The sequence below is a fragment of the Linepithema humile genome, chromosome 6 (assembly GCF_040581485.1).
Source record: "Linepithema humile isolate Giens D197 chromosome 6, Lhum_UNIL_v1.0, whole genome shotgun sequence".
Lineage (NCBI taxonomy): Eukaryota > Metazoa > Arthropoda > Insecta > Hymenoptera > Formicidae > Linepithema > Linepithema humile.
In genome coordinates this window covers 14,704,454-14,723,545 of record NC_090133.1, presented here as the reverse complement: position 1 = coordinate 14,723,545, position 19,092 = coordinate 14,704,454, and the positions used below count along the sequence as shown (strand labels likewise).

General features: G+C 36.4%; 1 protein-coding gene and 1 long non-coding RNA gene across 2 annotated transcripts; both read left to right on the top strand.

Moving 5' to 3' along the window:
* The first annotated feature begins 269 nt into the window (after nt 1-269).
* LOC137000433 (uncharacterized) lies at nt 270-1,392 on the top strand. The gene is made up of 2 exons (XR_010890679.1): nt 270-371; nt 488-1,392. It is a non-coding gene; the product is annotated as an uncharacterized lncRNA (long non-coding RNA).
* A 13,986-nt stretch (nt 1,393-15,378) lies between these two features.
* Nucleotides 15,379-18,648, top strand: LOC137000414 (uncharacterized). The gene has a single exon (XM_067356868.1). It carries the CDS (start codon nt 15,384-15,386, stop codon nt 17,397-17,399), a length of 2,016 nt encoding a protein of 671 aa, XP_067212969.1. The 5' UTR covers nt 15,379-15,383; the 3' UTR covers nt 17,400-18,648.
* Nucleotides 18,649-19,092: the final 444 nt, after the last annotated feature.

The window sequence follows — 19,092 nt, the reverse complement described above, 5'->3', positions numbered from 1 at the left end:
CAGATCTAGCCAATTTCATGGGCCATCATGAAAAAATACACAAGGAAGTGTATAGAAAACCGGTAATAATTAAAGATATTACAGAAGTCTCACAACTTCTAGAAGCTGCCCAAGGTGTGAGAGATGCAGCAAACAATTTAATTGATGAAAGCGACAGCGAAGCTGAAAGTGACAAAAATATAGAAATCAAAGAGAATGAAATATTTGAAGATAGTTTGCAGCAATCGAGTGATAGTAAGTAGAAAATTTATTTCCGAAATATATAGATAGATTACTTTATTATGATGTTAATGTTTCTAATGCAGACTCAATGTATAAAAAACGTACAAAAACTGAAATAAGAACGGTACAAAAAAAACGCAGATCAGAGGGTAAGAAATTTAATTTGTATATTCAACTAATAAATTGGTGATGTCATTTGATATTAAACAACCACAATGTAAAAAGGATATTTATGTATGATTTTTTTAATTTTCTTTGTGTGCAGATGCATTTGTGACGCCTGTTAAACGAGCAACTTGGACACAAGAAGAGAAAAGAATTGTATTAGAAACATTTGAAAAACAATTACAAACTGATACACTAATAACTGGAAAAGAAATGCAGAATCTTATATCTAGTACTCCATGTCTAGCTAAACGAACAGTTCCTCAAATGAGAGTATGGTTACACACGCAAAAAAAGAAATTAAATTTTTAAAACGGTCACAAAAATTATCTTAAAATTTTTTTGATATTTAAAAAATAATTTAATGTGCAATATTAAAGCAATAATTTAAACTTTATTTGATGATTATTTATGTTTAATTTTCATATTGTGATAATTATAGTTTTTTTTTGTTTATTGTTTTAAGTTTAAATATTGCACAAAATAAATATTGAAACTTTAACTTGAATTTTAATTAAAAATAGTTACTTAGGTTTGCTTTTCATAATGTGATAGTTATAATCTTCATGTTCATTGTTTTAATGTAAAAGAATATTAAATCTTCAATTATTTAATTTTTATAATGTAATAATTATTGTGCAATAATTACAGTTTTTATGTTCATTGAATATTGTGAATTTAATTCAATATACAATATTTAAAAAATTGCACTACAAGAGATTACAGACTGAAATGTATTTTTAAATGTATTTTAAATACAATGCAATAAACTGTACACTATAAAAAAAATTTTTTTCTTTATAATATATTTTTTATATCAGGAAAACGCAAAATTTTTTGGGCCAAATGTGAAATTTAAGATTTATACCGCGGACCGCAGCAGCTAAATTTAAAACATTATTATTATTATATTTTTTGCTTTTTTTGTCACAGTTCGGATTGTAAATCCTCGCGGGCCGGATTCGATCAATTACTTATCCCTATTCTACATTAAATACAATACACGTCTTAATAAAAACTATATGATATAAATACGTTGTATAATATAGACACAAACAATAAAAATAAACATAAAAATTGTTCACGCTATCTGTTTTTTTTTCTTATTATCTTCTTAATAAAAAATATAATAAATAAAAAATACAGGCACTTATATAATTTAAACTGTATATAATTGTATATAATATGTATATATATTTGGTACAATTCGAGGACATTTTTTGATACATATGGTATATTTTGGGAACTGTTCTTAAAATTAAAAGTTTATAGTTGGTAATATTCAAGGACATAAAATCTATTGTAACGTCCCCATATTTTAGCAAGTAGATTTCCACTCGTAAATTTTTGTCTTAAACTTTCTAGTTTATCGCCTCTTGGAATTATCGCTCGCTGTATCAATAGCGCTCGACACATGTCGCCAGAAAGGCGCAACACGAAACCTTTCGCGTAACGTAAACCCCTTGTTGCGTTTCAAAGCGTACGACTATAAATTATCTGTCGTCGCTCTCAAAACTTAGGTCCGGATATCACCTACGGTTTTATGTTAACCATACCACTCTCAAAACTTAGGTTCAAGTATCGCCTGCAGTTTTATATAAACCATGCCTCGAACATTCGATATTCTAAAGCGAGATTACATTCATGTGCGGTCCTATTGCATAGGACAAACCTTTGTCTCTGAAGATCCAGAGGAGTATAAATACGGGCCCTGCGATGCCGCCGAGTCAGTATTCAATTTTTCAGTAAGCCGTCAATACTCAGTCAGAGAGTCAGTTTCGGTCAAATCGTTAGTTTTCGCATTCGCAATTTCAATTCTGACTCAGTCTCGGTCTAATTCTAATTCTAGTACTAGTTTCGTCCTAGTTCAGTACGGTTAATTTAAGTTCGGTTTATCAATTTTATATGTTCAATTACTTAATTCGCGAACTGCGCGTTCCATTTCTAGAACATAAGTGCTAATATGTTTGTAAGAATTCTTATCTTATAAGTTCATTCGAGTGTAATTTCATTTATAAACCAATGTACTCTTATTTTCATTTATAATTACATTTATTTGGTTGCTTTGAGAATTTTATCTTTAATTTCAAATCCTTAAACATTATTCCAATTTAGCGTGCGATCCTTAAATTCCAACAAATAATAAAAGGTAAAGACGTGTCGCGAAATAACTCTAGTGCAGTGATTCCTCGACCGCAAGATAACCAGCAACAATGACGCATCTGAAGATTCATCTCCATACGACTATCAGCCTGCTATTGGAAGATCGATCCTGGAACCGATTGGGCGCCTTACAATTAGATTGAGTTATCACTGGCTTCAGGTACCATACAAGTCGACACCGGTGAGTCCGTTCCAAATTTATTTGCATGGGAAGGTTTAAAGTTAAAATCTGAGCAAGAGAAAATGCCAGATACCGAAGTAACATCTTCGCGCCCAGACTCAAATTGTAATTGTCGTTTCGTGTACTGTATCTTGGATAACGCGTGCTTGAATAGAAATACTGGCACGATATTGTGCCTCAATTGCTATCACGATTTATCAGAACCAACGCGAAATGATTTCGAACACGTCCTCGGACATCATTTGAATATCGGTTCTATAGTTCCATTAGCAAAGTGTCGTGTTTGTGGCCAGAACGTATCTCAACCTTTTCCAGTGCGTCACTGTCTCGCGTGTCTCAATCATTTTATAAGCCTAACAAATCAATTAACTCGAGAAGGACGAAGTGTTGCTAATCTTCCCGATCCTACCAGCGTTCTACTTGGCGGAGGCCCGGGAATACGTACGTTAGTTATAACCAGCTTATTAAATCAACCGTCTGATTAATCGAATTTTAAATAATTGATATGTGTGTGGGGAAACGTTACGCTTGTCGGTCGCCTCGATTGGAATATCTTTATAGGTACTCCTTAGCTAGTTGCGTTCGTGAAACCAGCTTCGTGAATCCTACGGCAAAAGAGCGTCTTTGCAAAGAATGCATCGCTAGCGAACCGATTGAATATAAAAGTTTATTCGTAGTTTTAAATGATAGGCATTACGCATCCGTCGGGCGTCGCCGCCCAAGATTACATTGCATTATTTGCCATCGCTACCTCGCGTTGATTCAACCGATTTCCGAGTGTCACGAATGCGAAGACAGGTACCTTAATTATATGCAAAATCTCGCTGAAAACGGAGAAAGTTTTTATGATCAGCGAAACCCAATGTTACTCTCTTAAATTTTCGGTCAACATATACTTGATGCATTCTAATGGTATTAAGCGATTCTTTCATTTCAAATGCATGATAATAAAACTTAAATAATTACATGTCAGTCACAATGGTTGATTACTATTTCTTACTACGTTGCTGCATTATTATCATATTCATTTTCTTGTGGTCTTACTCGGATTCATTATTCGCCTCTATTTAAATTAACTATTCATTAAAATACGGTCCTAATTATTACTATACATGTTGTTTTGCAGAGTCGCAACAAAATATCGATGCGATACTGCTTTCCTTAAGATTTATTATTTGAATTTATTATTCATTAAAATACGGTCCTAATTATTACTATACACGTTGTTTTGCAGAGTCGCAACAAAATATCGATGCGATACTGCTTTCCTTAAGATTTATTATTTAAATTTATTATTCATTAGAATACGGTCGTAATTATTGGTCATACACGTTGTTTGCGTAAGGAGCAACAAAATATCAATGCGATACTGTTTTCCTTTACGATTTATTATTTAAATTTATTATTCATTAGAATACGGTCCTAATTATATTGGTCATACACGTTGTTCGCGTAAGGAGCAACAAAATATCAATGCGATACTGCTTCCCTTACGATCTCTCATTTAATTTCGCTATCCATTAGAAAGGGATTTTGGTTACGATTTTTTATATTAAACACAACATTTGTGTTTCACGTTCTTTTTCTGATCTTTTACTTTTTCATTGGTTCGTGAATCTTACCGATTGAGTCTCGCGTAAAGGTGCGAACACTACGTGTTACCGCCACCGCGCCGGGACGTGACACTATTAAATAAAAAGTCTTCATAGGTTGTTTTCCAGCAAGAGACACAGTCGGTACAATATCATTCTGTCTCTGTTCCATATCCAATGAGCAATACTTATGATACTTATATAATTCTTTAGTGTCCTTTTGTGTCCTTACTGATAATAAGATATTTAAAAAACATAAGAAATTATGCCAGTCGGAAACGTTTCGACGCATGATGTATGATTGTATGAATATGAAAGAAAAAAAAAACACTTTTTTATATATTTTTTTATATTTTGTAACATTTTTAATAAAGACATCAAATCAGAATATAATAAAAAATAAAAATAAACTTAAAAATAGTATACGCATCAACGAAAAAACTTTTAATTTTTAGAACAGAGTTGAAAATATGCCATATGTATCAAAAAATGTTCCCAAATTGTACCAAACGCGCACGTGCGCACGTGCTTGGTATATTTCAAGGACATTTAAAAAGACATATACATATACATCCCAGGTAGCACATGTTGTTTCATATACGTTTTCTAAACCATTGGATACATTTAGGAAACGTACATGAAACGTACATATGAAACAAACATGTGCTACTTAGGATGCGTATATTTAGAAGCAGTAAATATTATTTAGTCAATATAGCTATTTCTCGCAATCATCTATATTCTATATTATTTTTGTCAAAACTATAATTGATTTAACATATACGGTCCATTTTAAGAATGTATAGATATTAACAGCTAATGGATTGATATAAAGACATATATATGTATATGTATATGTTTATGTATGGACTATTATAGGGACATGGATGTATAAAATTGAAATTTTTATACATGTTTTAATTTAAGCCAAGCAATATCACTTTATAACTACAATATAATTGTTATAGCTGTATATTGCTAATTATACTTTATTTATATAATATTTACTGTTTTAAATAAATGGGTATTTTTGAAGACTTTTATTGTATATGTACATACAAATAGTTAATGCTCGATCTATATAATGTCTATGACTGCGATCCAGTTGACGTTATAAATGTTTTGAAGTGTTCTTTCTCTCTTTCTTTCTTTATCGAAGGAACGTCTCAAAGTATATTTATAGCGTCAAGTGGACTGCAACCTAAAGGTATATTACACACTGAGTCATTTTTTTAAGTATTAAAACAATTTTATGATGCGATTTTTGTGATAAATAGTTTTAAAATTTATTTAATTTTTTTTACGTGTATAACCATACTCTTATTTGTGGAACTGTTCGTTTAATCATACAAGGACTAGATATAAGATTCTGTATTTCTTTTTCAGTTATTAGTATATCTTGTAATCCCAGTTTGTAATTATTTTCCAAATATTTCTAACACAATTCTTTTCTCTTCTTGTATCGAAGTTGCATATTTAACAGGCGTCATAAATGCATCTGCACATAAAGAAAATTAAATAAATTATACATAAATATCCTTTTTACGATTATTTAATATTTTGCGATTATTTAATATCAAATAACATTATTAGTTGAATATACATGTACATACCTACATGTATATGTATACATGTACATAAACCAGATCTTTACTTCCTGATCTGCATTTTCTGTACTACTTTTATTTCAGTTTTTGTACGTTTTTTATACATTGCATCTGCATCATGGGCGCCGACTTTCCAAAATTTCAATGGGTGCACGAACGAAAATTTGATTATATAGATACTGTGGTAGAAATCCAAAATTATCATTTTTAGTTTTTTAAAATAAATCTTTATTAAAATTTGCATATAGGTAACCTTTAATAAAAATAAAATTTGAAACAGGTATGTTATTAAAATTCGCATATAGGTAACCTTTAATAAAAATAAAACTTTAAACTTAAAAATAAAAAAAAACTATTGACTTAACTAAAATAAACATAGATATAGGTACGAGTTTTTAGTTTATTAGCGGTTAGCGACGTGATGGAACGTATTCCGTCTCACAGCCGAACAGTCTATAAACTCATTTGCTATATTTTCTACATTTATAGCGCATGTTTCTTCTTGGTGGACATGTAGCATTGCTAAATCATTCAATCTCTGTTGCCTCATAGTTTGACGAATATAGGTTTTAAGTCTTCGTAGGCAGGAGAATGATCGCTCTGCTGTACATGTTGACGTAGGGACTGTCACCAAACAAGTTATGAATCGTTTGAATTCACTTAGCATTTCACCGGTTATATGGCCATTTTTGTGATTTCGGAAAAAAATCAGTACATCATTCAAATTTTCAATTTTAGAACCTTCCTGCTTAGCAATGTCAAGGAACATACCACAATGTAATTTCAGGCGTTCTTCATCAAAATCGGATCCATAAAAGTTGATGACAGTCTTCACATCTTCTGAACCCGTCGCAAACCGCTCCATTTTTGTTAAATGGTCCACTGTGTCAGACTGAAATCTGGCATTAAGACTACTCAATGTTTGATCAACTACTTCGAAAAATGTCTGTCGGTATTTATCTTTGGGAGTCTTAAAATAGTGAGTAGTTGATGATGAGTCATCCAGACGACGGGGAAGTTTTCTTTTGCGAAGCAGGACTGGCTGCTCGATTTCTAATTCTGCGCACTTCTTCAAAATGCCGTCCCACAGACATTCAAAATTATTTTCTCGTTGTTGTTGTAATGTTTTTTTCAAAATGTCGACGCTATTAATAACATCCTGTAAATGAAGAGACTTTTTTTGAAGTTGAGAATTTAATGTTTCTATCCTAGCAAAAACGCTGATCATTAATTGAAGGAGAAAAACGTTCTCAAACTTTAACATTTGTTTTAAAAAACCACTTGCTTTGGCACCAGGTTCCCCTCGTTCTTTGCTTAATTTGTTAAGAAACGTCAATAAAACCTTATAGTTGGATTCAATTATTTGCAAGGAAATAATCCGTAGGCACCATCTCGTTGGACAAAATGGACGCAGTAGATTTATATCTGTCAAGTTATTAAGTGATTCCGCTTCACCATCTTTTTGCAGCTTGTTGAAACATGCAACTCGTTTAGGCGAATTTCTGACGAACGCTATTAACTCTTTCATTAATGTTAGAAAATCTCTAATGATGGGAATACCCTGCATTGAATCCTGTACAACTAAGTTGAGTGTATGAGCTGAACAATGGACAAATAGTGCTCGTGGTTCGTCGCTTTTAATTCTAGTTTGTAGCCCAGATATGTTTCCGCTTACAGCACTTGCGCCATCGTAACATTGTCCTCTGCATTTGTGAATGTTCAATGAGAATAATTGATAAAATATCTTTGACAATTATATGTAATGTTTCGGCATTGGTTTCCGCGGTTTCGTAAAATCCCATAAAATATTCATTTACAGACAAATTTTCATCGACTGTTCTGAAACAAATGGATATCTGTTCTTTCACAGATATGTCAGCGGTTTCATCTATCATGATGGAATAAAATTCAGACGATTTGATGTTGTTTAGAAGGGATCTTTGAACACTTTTTGACATGATGGATATAACTTCATTTAAAATATCGTGCGATAGCCACTTATACTTGGTTCTACTGAACCAAGACTTCAGAGCAGAATTGTCTTCTGTTCTCAAAAGAAGCAATTGTCGGATATTTGACCTTTCATCAGTGTGCCCTCTAATCGCGAGCCCTTGTTGTACCAAGAAACGCAGTGAAGTTATAATCGCAAGCAATGCATTTCTGGCCGTTTTCATTTCTATTAATTTGGCGTCACTTAAGCATTGTGCGACATTTGCACCTGTTTCTACGGATTGAACAGTTAAAGAGCAAGCCCGATGTACCGAACTTCTCTCATGTACGCGAAATCGTTCAAGAGCCTTTGACCAACTATTGAATCCATCATTCACAAATGCGTCAAGTGATTTTTGTTCTGAACCAGATAACTTAGGCAACGGTGATTTTATTTCCTTGGCAGCTTTGACGCATATCTTACAGAAGATTTTTTCATTCTCGTATGTAATCCAAGGAAATTCTTTCATCCACTGACTTCGAAAACGTCTGCCAGAAAAATTCACTATTTCGGGTGTTGCCGTTGTCGCGGCATGACTTAAGGCCGGAGCACAGACTTTTACATAAAGCATAACGCATAAGCATAAGGAAATTGATTGGTCTATATATAAGCATAAGCAAATGCATAAGGAAACGGACCAATCAATTTCTCTTATGCTTATGCGTTATGCTTTATGCAAAAGTCTGTGCTCCCGCCTTTAATGTTGATGAAACAGCCTCACTAGGTTTTTTAATTATTTTAATTATATACTTATTCATGACTCTCTTGATATTACATAGCTGTAGCATTCATCTGAAACATTAATGTAGATAGGTTTCTAGGTATTCTTAATGTAATCTAATAACGGGTCATGAATCGTTGTGAGAAGAGTGAGGTAAGAAAAGGCCACGAAACTCGGGCCGACAGAGAGCTGCGGAAACACGGTGCGTGAGAGACGGTCTCTTGCGCACCGCGTCGGCCCGAGTTTCGTGGCCCTTTCTCACACCTTTAACCACAACGATTTATGACGGCTACCGATGATCCGAAAATAACACACTTTCTCCAGCATTCAACTCTTTGAAGAAATTTTACATTGAAGATATAGGGCATCCACTATTTAGTTCTAATAGAGATCAGATAACATCCGGTTCAATCGAGCCGGTTGGGTACTTAGGCGTAAGTTTATTTAAAACTTCAATAGAAACCTAACCTAGTAATAGTGATGCAAATTCGAGCCGGTCAGCACCCGAGCATCACGGTAGAGGAGACACACACACAAGCGAGAATCGTGACGTAACACGTACGTGTGCACCTCGCCGTTCGGTCTATAGAAGTGAGGAGACATTACTATTAAGGCCATCACACACAAAATGACATAACTGAACATCTAGCATAAAGGCACCATATTGATTTACATAGCATGCTCATTGGTCGAGACGGTCTTATGCTATGCATATGCAGTTATGTCATTTTGTGTGTGATGGCCTTTATAGCGAGGCGTCCCGATTCTCACTTGTATGCGTGCCTTCCTTACCGTGATGCTCGGGTGCTGGCCGGCTTGAGTTTGCATCACTGCCTAGTAATATTATGCATAATTTCAATGAGTGCTCCGCACCAATTGAAAAGTTTCAAGGGGTGCACACGCTCCGATGCACCCACGTAGTCGGCGCCCGTGATCTGCATTAAAATTATAATAAAGCAATCTACATATTTAGGAAATAAATTTTCTACTCACTATCATTCAATTGCTGATAAACAATTAATTTTTTTAAATATTTTATTATTGTCTTTAATTTTTGTGTTTTTATCATTTTCAGCGCTGTCGCTTTCATCAATTAAATTATTCGCTAAATCTTTCATGTCTTGTGCAGCTTCTAAAAATTGTGAGACTTCTTTGTAATATCTTTAATTATTACCAGCTTTCTGTACATTTCTTTGTGTATTTTTTTTATGATGGTCCATGAAATTGAGTAGATCCGTAATCTGATTGTCCATTAAATTAAGAGTAATTTCCGTAATGACTATATGTTTTTTGAATGTAGTGCCATATAATGTATCAGGAAATTCTTATAATAATGCAAAAATTATATAGATTGTTGTCTTCTATTAAAGGCCAGAGAGGTAAAATATCCAAGCGGTGTCCAAAATTAAAATTTAAAATCGCTATGTCGATTATTTTTATAATAAGTTATAGTAATAACAAAGATTCTTCCTCAAAAATTAAACGAAAACCATCCACTTCAACGCACAATGATTGATTCTAACTACCGCATTCGGTTCACCAAAAACAGTAGACCAATATCGTGGTGAATTGAGCACTGTGTATATAAAACCAAACGAACACATGCTCGATTACATCAGTCGTATCAAAGAGCTTCGCGCCGCTATTTTAGACACCGAACGACGCGAAAAGGGGTCAGTAACCCATTTGTTAGTCAAAGAAATCGATAAATTAACCGCGAAATCATTCCGCGACGGGTTACCGTTAGAATACAGGTTGCAAATGCCGTTAGATGAAGAATTCGATCCGTTTAAAGCTTTCGGTGTCGCCAAAGCCCTCGCGAAAAGGCATGAATTAGATAGGCAAAGATATGATACGCGACCGAAAAACGAGCGTATCCCCGAAAGATACCCGGTTACTTCTATCGGACGTCCCCTCGCGCAATCGACACCCAATCATCGGTACAATAATAACATCAACTCTCGAAACGAGCCGATTTATCGTGATTCGCGTGGACCCGCGGCACCGCGCCACGGTTTTGCAAATAAAGAGAATGCACCCGATCACAATCAATCAATTTCACGAAATCAAAATCTGCGGAACGAATATCAAAATCCGACTCGGGTAGAAACCGCGCGTAATTTACGCCCAAATAACCATAATAATAATAACAATACTGTGGAAAAATGGTGCCGCTACTGTAAGAACCGCGGGCACGAAATCGAAGAATGTCGCAAACGAGAATATAATAACTCACAGAAATTGCAGTCGGGAAACGCGCAAAATCCCTCGGGACAAACGGGCGCACCCCGAGTGGACTTCGTAAAGAATTCGCGTCCAATAAACGTAATCGAAGCCACCCCGAGCACATCATCGGAGTCGCAACCCTAAACCCGACTGAATTTTCGCATGCTCCGACTGTCTCTATATCCGCAATTGGGCTTCTTCAACGAATAGATTTTATGTTAGATACGGGCGCCGCGCCAAATTTAGTGAAAAAACGGAGCGTACATCCCGAGACTCCTGTCCATACACAGGAAATATTATTCTTTAGCGGAATAACTAATGGTAGAATTAAAACTCTCGGGTCTATTGAAGTAAATTTTATGGGTTATCCTGTCACTTTCCATATCGTTCCTGATAATTTTCCCATCGCGCAAGAGGGCATCCTAGGATTTGACTTTCTTCGCGATGCTACTAAAATCGATTTTCATGGAAAATGTATACATTGGCAAGGGGTGATCATCCCCTTCGCGCTACGAGAAACTATCGTAGTACCTGGTAGATCAAGCACGACACTTTGCCTTAGGGTTACTAATTCTGAAATCTCCGAAGGTTACATTCCGCGACTTAGCGTCGGACAAGGAATCTACTTCGGTGATGCGGTCGTGACGAATCGAAACGGAAAGGTATACACTCGAATAACTAATACGAATAATTCTGATATTCGACTCGAAATTCCTAGTATAGAATTACAGGAAATCGAGAAAATTTCTAATCGTCCTAGTGACAAATTCAATTCTATTTCTTGCGATAAAGATAAAGTAAAATCAAGCGATATAAATATCGATTGTCTTAGTGACAAATTCAATTCTATTTCTTGCAACAAAGATGAGGCAAAAGCAAGTGATATAAATATCGACTGTCCTAGTGACAAAGTCAATTCAATTTCTTGTGGTAAAGACGAAATAATTTCGAGCATTGATTGCATTAGTGACAAACTTAATTCAATCTCTTGCAATAAAGATAAAACAATTTCGAGTAATAAAGATTCTAATAATGTTGGTGACGGATCTGACTCTATTTCTTGTAGTAAAAACAAGACTATTTCGAATGGTAAAAATTTTGATTTTTCAACCAACGGGCGTAATCCTAATTTTCATGGCAAAAATGAGATAAATTCAAAAGGTAGATCGACGCGTTGCGCTACAGTTCATACGAAAGGAAACGAGAGAGTTCAAATCATCCGGGAACTCCTTCGGCTAGATCATTTAAATAAAGAAGAATCGGAACACATCGACATGCTTATTCAGAAGCATAGCGATCTCTTTCGATTACCGGATGATAAACTTACGTGTACAACCGAGATGAGCCATAAAATTACGACGACCGACAATCTACCTATTAACACTAAACAGTATAGATTCCCGCCTATTCACAAGGAAGAGATTAACAAACAAGTCAAAGAACTTTTAAATAATAAAATAATTAGATCATCTGATTCACCATACAATTCTCCCTTGTGGATAGTGCCCAAAAAACCAGACTCCAAGGGAAATAAAAAATGGAGAATGGTCATAGATTATCGCATGCTTAACGAAAAAACGGTAGGCGACGCTTACCCCCTTCCGAATATTACCGATATCCTAGATCAATTAGGGAGCGCGAAATACTTTAGCGTATTTGATCTTGCGTCCGGTTTTCATCAAATTCCTATGGACACGGCGGATGCACCGAAAACAGCATTCTCGACGCCGTATGGTCATTATCATTTCAATCGCATGCCTTTCGGGCTCAAAAACGCGCCCGCTACTTTCCAGCGGTTAATGGATCAAATTTTATCAGGCCTCCAAGGCATAGAATTATTTGTTTATCTCGACGACATCGTGATTTATGCAAGTTCATTGGAAGAACATAAAATAAAATTTAATAAATTAGCGGGTAGATTACGACAAGCGAATCTTCGGTTGCAGCCCGATAAATGTGAATTCTTGCGTAGAGAAGTAAATTATCTCGGGCATGTCATAAGCGAAACGGGTGTCAAACCCGATCCAAAAAAGATACTCGCTGTACAGGAGTTTCCGAGACCCAAAAATGCTAAAAATATAAAGCAATTTCTTGGTTTGGCTGGTTATTATCGCAAATTTATTCCTGATTTCTCTAAAATTGCCAAGCCACTAACTGAATTATTGAAGAAAGATGTAAAGTTTATTTGGACGAGTAAGCAGGAAGATGCGTTTGTTTATTTGAGAAATTCTTTATGCTCGGAACCTCTTTTACAATATCCGGACTTTACTAAACCGTTTATTGTAACGACCGATGCTTCAGGTTACGCGATCGGAGGTATTTTAAGTCAAGGCGCGATAGGTAAAGATTTGCCGATAGCGTATACCTCGCGTTTATTGAATAACGCGGAATCAAACTATTCGACCATTGAAAAGGAATTGTTAGCGATAGTATATTGCGTTAATTATTTTAGACCCTATCTTTACGGACATAAATTTTTACTTGTGACGGACCACAAGCCGTTAGTTTGGTTACATTCGGTTAAGGATCCGACTTCGAGGCTTGTTCGTTGGAGACTTAAATTGGCGGAATACGAATACGAGGTCATTTATAAGGCCGGTAAAATTAACATAAATGCAGACGCTCTGTCTAGAAACCCAATAAGTGATCCTACCTTCCCCTCCAACATGCCAAAATCGCTCCAAATCTTACCACTATTCACAGATAGCGAATCTGTTAATCTTTCTCCCAATCATAGCATTGTACAAGACGATACGAACTACCAAGACGATGACGATGACATAGAGGAAATTGAATCATCTGTGATTCAAAATATGAATAACAATCGAGAGACGGCAGATATACATGATCTGACGGATTTTTCTGATGACAATTTGTCAGATGATGATTTTTCCAAAAACAAAATAAATAATGGTAGCGCAGTGAGCGACAATTTCAATATAATTCACGATTTTGGTCTTTACGAAATTCGCGACAATTTTTTATCGCGAAGCGATGATTTGGTAATATTCGTCACACAGAAGGGTGAACCTTGTGACAAGGGAGCGCGAATGCTCGCTGACGTTGGTGAACTCCCGCCTATTTCTGAGAGTGCTCTTGCCCGAGCAAGGGTAATAAATCATGAAAATAAAAATATAATTGCATTAGTGATAAAAGAACGGGTATCAAGTTTGACGGAAATTGAATTTATTGAAGAATCTTTGCACTCGTTATTAGATGTGGTAACTGAACTTGATCTTAAAACTATTTCAATTTGCAAAGGTGATGTAGCTAGTATCGGTTGGAATGTGATTGCTTCACTCCTTCGACGGATATTCTCCGAAAGCGAAACAAAAATACTGATTTGCAATAACGAAATAATTTTACCACCCGAGGAAGACCGTTTTAAAATAATAACGGAAAACCATTCGTCCATTATCGGAGGACACAAAGGTGTAACCAAAACGTACGATCGGATTAGGCAAAAATATTTTTGGCCCTATATGAAACGAACTATACAAAATTTTATACAAAAGTGTAAAAATTGTCAGCTTAAAAAACTGGTACGCGTAAAGACTAAACAACCAATGACTTTGACTGATACACCTGATACGGCATTCGACAAAATCTCTATGGACATAATGGGACCGTTACCCGCCTCAAGATCAGGCAACACTCATATATTGACGATCCAAGACCTCCTTACTAAATACTGCCTTGCGATTCCTCTCAAACATACCACTGCTACCCATGTAGCCGATGCATTTATCCAAGATTTTATTTGTACATTCGGAGCCCCGAAAGCTCTTTTGACTGATCAAGGTACAAATTTTGTTAATATTTTGATGCGTACTGTTGCGCATAAATTTAGAATTAGGCAATATAAAACTACTGCCTACAGGCCTCAGTCGAACGGTTCGGTAGAACGCTCACACCACGTTTTGTGGGAGTATTTGAAACAATTTGTTACCCGTAAAGATTGGGACGAATATCTAAAATTTGCATGTTTTTCTTATAATACAAGCGTGCATGAAGGTACGAGATATACGCCTTATGAATTGGTTTTCGGTAAAATTGCTAGAGTTCCAAGTAGCGATCCATCTTTGGATGATATTCGTAACGAAAGTTATGCTAATTACTTGACTCAATTGTTTCTTCGTTTAAATGAGGTACAAGATAATGCTCGAAATAATTTAATCAGGTCAAAGGAGAGATCAAAGACTTATTACGATAGACGAATTAAGCCATACGAGTTTAAAGTGGGCGATAAAGTTTATTTGTTAAAAGAGCCGAACAAAAACAAACTGTGTGATCAATATATCGGCCCTTACGATGTTATTCAAGTGATGAACAATAATAATGTCAAATTAGCGATAAGTTTACACAAGACTCGAATTGTGCATGCCGATAAGTTACGTATCGCAAAGGGTGCACCCCACTCTACGGATCCCCCACCAGTCATCAATGAAGACTTATATAACTGGCCATCGGAACAATCAAGAGCCAGTTCATCAAGAAGGAATCGGACGACATCATCATGAAGGCTACTCTAATCATACTCCTACTGCTCGTACCCCTTTCGCTGGGACTCACTGGGTACGATTGCACAGGAAACGGATTAAATATAACGACACTCTCGCTCATTGATATTGGTGATTGCAATTTGGATAGTATCGAACCCAATCGAGAGGAAACATACATCCAACTGCTACAACTGTCCGACTTTCATCGTATTAAGATCATACAATGTAAAGTGGAAATAGACCGCATTGTATATCATTGCGGAATGCATTCTCACATTTCAATAGTGCACAATGGACAGAGAAATTATGTTCAAGAAATTGGATCAATTGGCTGCTCTCGTCTTCACGAAACCGGAACTGTCGTGATCGGAAATGCAATAATTGATCGTGTTCCGCAAAACCGTACTAGCCGACACAGTATTACTCTGGCCGGATCGGTTGCTACGGATGGGCGCTGTTCTGGTGCACAATATACCGACGGACAGGGATCATGGGATAGCGTTGTTGTCCAAGCCACCGTCAAGGTGGAATTACACTCATTTGAAGCTCCAGTAAAAAGAGTTTCAAATCTCGTGATGCTGCCATCGGGAACAACATGTGATGCCTTCACAGGATACTGCATAGATTCAGAAGGAGGTGAATCTTATTGGCCTATAACATCAATCGACAATTGCCATTTCGACCAGTATGATACTTTATACGAGGGGTATGCTACCAAGCTTACACCGCGAGATAATCAATCCACGCCTGTAGTATATGCAGTTACAACACATGGAACGACTTTCGCACTGGCAAAAACTACTGAAGTTAATCTTTGTGGATACAGAATCTACCACACGGAACATCCGAAGCTCTTCATCTTCGAAACCCAGCAAGGGAAAGCATTCAGAACACGTTCTAAAACGCCTGTAGACAATTTAGATATATTTGCTTACGTGAATTCTAAATTTGTCTACATCGAGAAGCATGTCCAAAGCCAACTCTCAACACTATACCAAGACATCATGGAACAGAAATGTGCTCTAGAAAAACAAATCCTGAAGAATGCACTCTCACTGGCCAGCATCGCCCCGGACGAGATGGCCTCTCGAATTATGAAAAACGTTGGTTACACAGCAGTAATCGCCGGTGATGTTATTCACATCATCAAATGCGAGCCTACCGAGTGCAAAATTAGACACACAGAAGACTGCTACAACGAGCTTCCAGTTTATCATCGGAATATTTCCATGTTTCTGCTACCAAGATCAAGAATTCTTTCCAAAGCGGGAACTCGGCGAGACTGCAACGAACTTTTGCCTACGATGTACAAGTTACATGGAATTTGGTTTCGGACGGGACAACGTCCAACGGAGTCACTGCCTCCACAAACCATTCAACCTCTCACCAATCCAAAATGGAAATACGTCAACCCTTCATCGCTTGCCACAAGCGGAATTTACACAAACGATGATCTGGAACGATTGCGGGACCATATAATGTTTCCAGTCGAAAAGCCGTCAACTTTACATAATTTGGCCCGAGGAGTGATGGGACAAACCGTTCCATCCGGGAGCATTTCAATTTTGGGTCTTCTGGACGAGAAATCTTTGGATCAGCTGGCTGAAAGCACCGGTAAAAGAATTTGGAGGGGCTTTATCAGTTTTAGATCCGCGAGTGCAGGAGTGCTCGGAATTTTTATCGTTATTCGAGTAACGAAACTTGTCATCGATACGATCATCCACGGTTACGCTCTACATTCTGTTTATGGATGGAGCTTACATCTTTTGGGAGCCATCTGGACTTCCATCACTCATTTATTACTACATCTGGGTCAAACGGCACCAATCAAAGAAAAGAAGACTCCAAACCAGGGTGAAAACGTGGAACCATCCGCTCCATCACCTGTGCCGATCTGCGAACAATCTCAGGAATCGTCCTCTGGTGAAAATTGTAATGTGAGTGAACATAAATACTCTTATAAAGAATTAAGACAATTGTTAGACGACTGTCCACGCGACATCGTACCCCAGGTTAAAGTAACGAAATAATATTTTGAACTATCTTGTACTCTCATATATATATGGTTGCGTATATTTCATAATCTCTCCTTCATCATATTATCTTGATAATTTTATGGTTAAGTATATTCCATTATGCTTCGGTAATTTTATATATGGTTGCAAATATTGCACTATTTCTTGTCCAAATTTATGTTTCGCTATTTTTGTATTGTGTGCTTCATGGTTATAATTGGTATACGTCCAAATATTGGATCAATTTTGTCAAATTTTATGTTTTATTTTTGTATTGCGCGGTTTATGGTTATAATTCGTATACGTCCAAATATTGGATCAATTTTGTCAAAACCTATGTTTTATTATTTTGTATTATGCTTTGGTTCATAGCTATAATTAGTATATGTTCAAATATTGGCGCATGGTCCAATATTTTATTTTAGGGGGGGAGGTGTAACGTCCCCATATTTTAGCAAGTAGATTTCCACTCGTAAATTTTTGTCTTAAACTTTCTAGTTTATCGCCTCTTGGAATTATCGCTCGCTGTATCAATAGCGCTCGACACATGTCGCCAGAAAGGCGCAACACGAAACCTTTCGCGTAACGTAAACCCCTTGTTGCGTTTCAAAGCGTACGACTATAAATTATCTGTCGTCGCTCTCAAAACTTAGGTCCGGATATCACCTACGGTTTTATGTTAACCATACCACTCTCAAAACTTAGGTTCAAGTATCGCCTGCAGTTTTATATAAACCATGCCTCGAACATTCGATATTCTAAAGCGAGATTACATTCATGTGCGGTCCTATTGCATAGGACAAACCTTTGTCTCTGAAGATCCAGAGGAGTATAAATACGGGCCCTGCGATGCCGCCGAGTCAGTATTCAATTTTTCAGTAAGCCGTCAATACTCAGTCAGAGAGTCAGTTTCGGTCAAATCGTTAGTTTTCGCATTCGCAATTTCAATTCTGACTCAGTCTCGGTCTAATTCTAATTCTAGTACTAGTTTCGTCCTAGTTCAGTACGGTTAATTTAAGTTCGGTTTATCAATTTTATATGTTCAATTACTTAATTCGCGAACTGCGCGTTCCATTTCTAGAACATAAGTGCTAATATGTTTGTAAGAATTCTTATCTTATAAGTTCATTCGAGTGTAATTTCATTTATAAACCAATGTACTCTTATTTTCATTTATAATTACATTTATTTGGTTGCTTTGAGAATTTTATCTTTAATTTCAAATCCTTAAACATTATTCCAATTTAGCGTGCGATCCTTAAATTCCAACAAATAATAAAAGGTAAAGACGTGTCGCGAAATAACTCTAGTGCAGTGATTCCTCGACCGCAAGATAACCAGCAACAATGACGCATCTGAAGATTCATCTCCATACGACTATCAGCCTGCTATTGGAAGATCGATCCTGGAACCGATTGGGCGCCTTACAATTAGATTGAGTTATCACTGGCTTCAGGTACCATACAAGTCGACACCGGTGAGTCCGTTCCAAATTTATTTGCATGGGAAGGTTTAAAGTTAAAATCTGAGCAAGAGAAAATGCCAGATACCGAAGTAACATCTTCGCGCCCAGACTCAAATTGTAATTGTCGTTTCGTGTACTGTATCTTGGATAACGCGTGCTTGAATAGAAATACTGGCACGATATTGTGCCTCAATTGCTATCACGATTTATCAGAACCAACGCGAAATGATTTCGAACACGTCC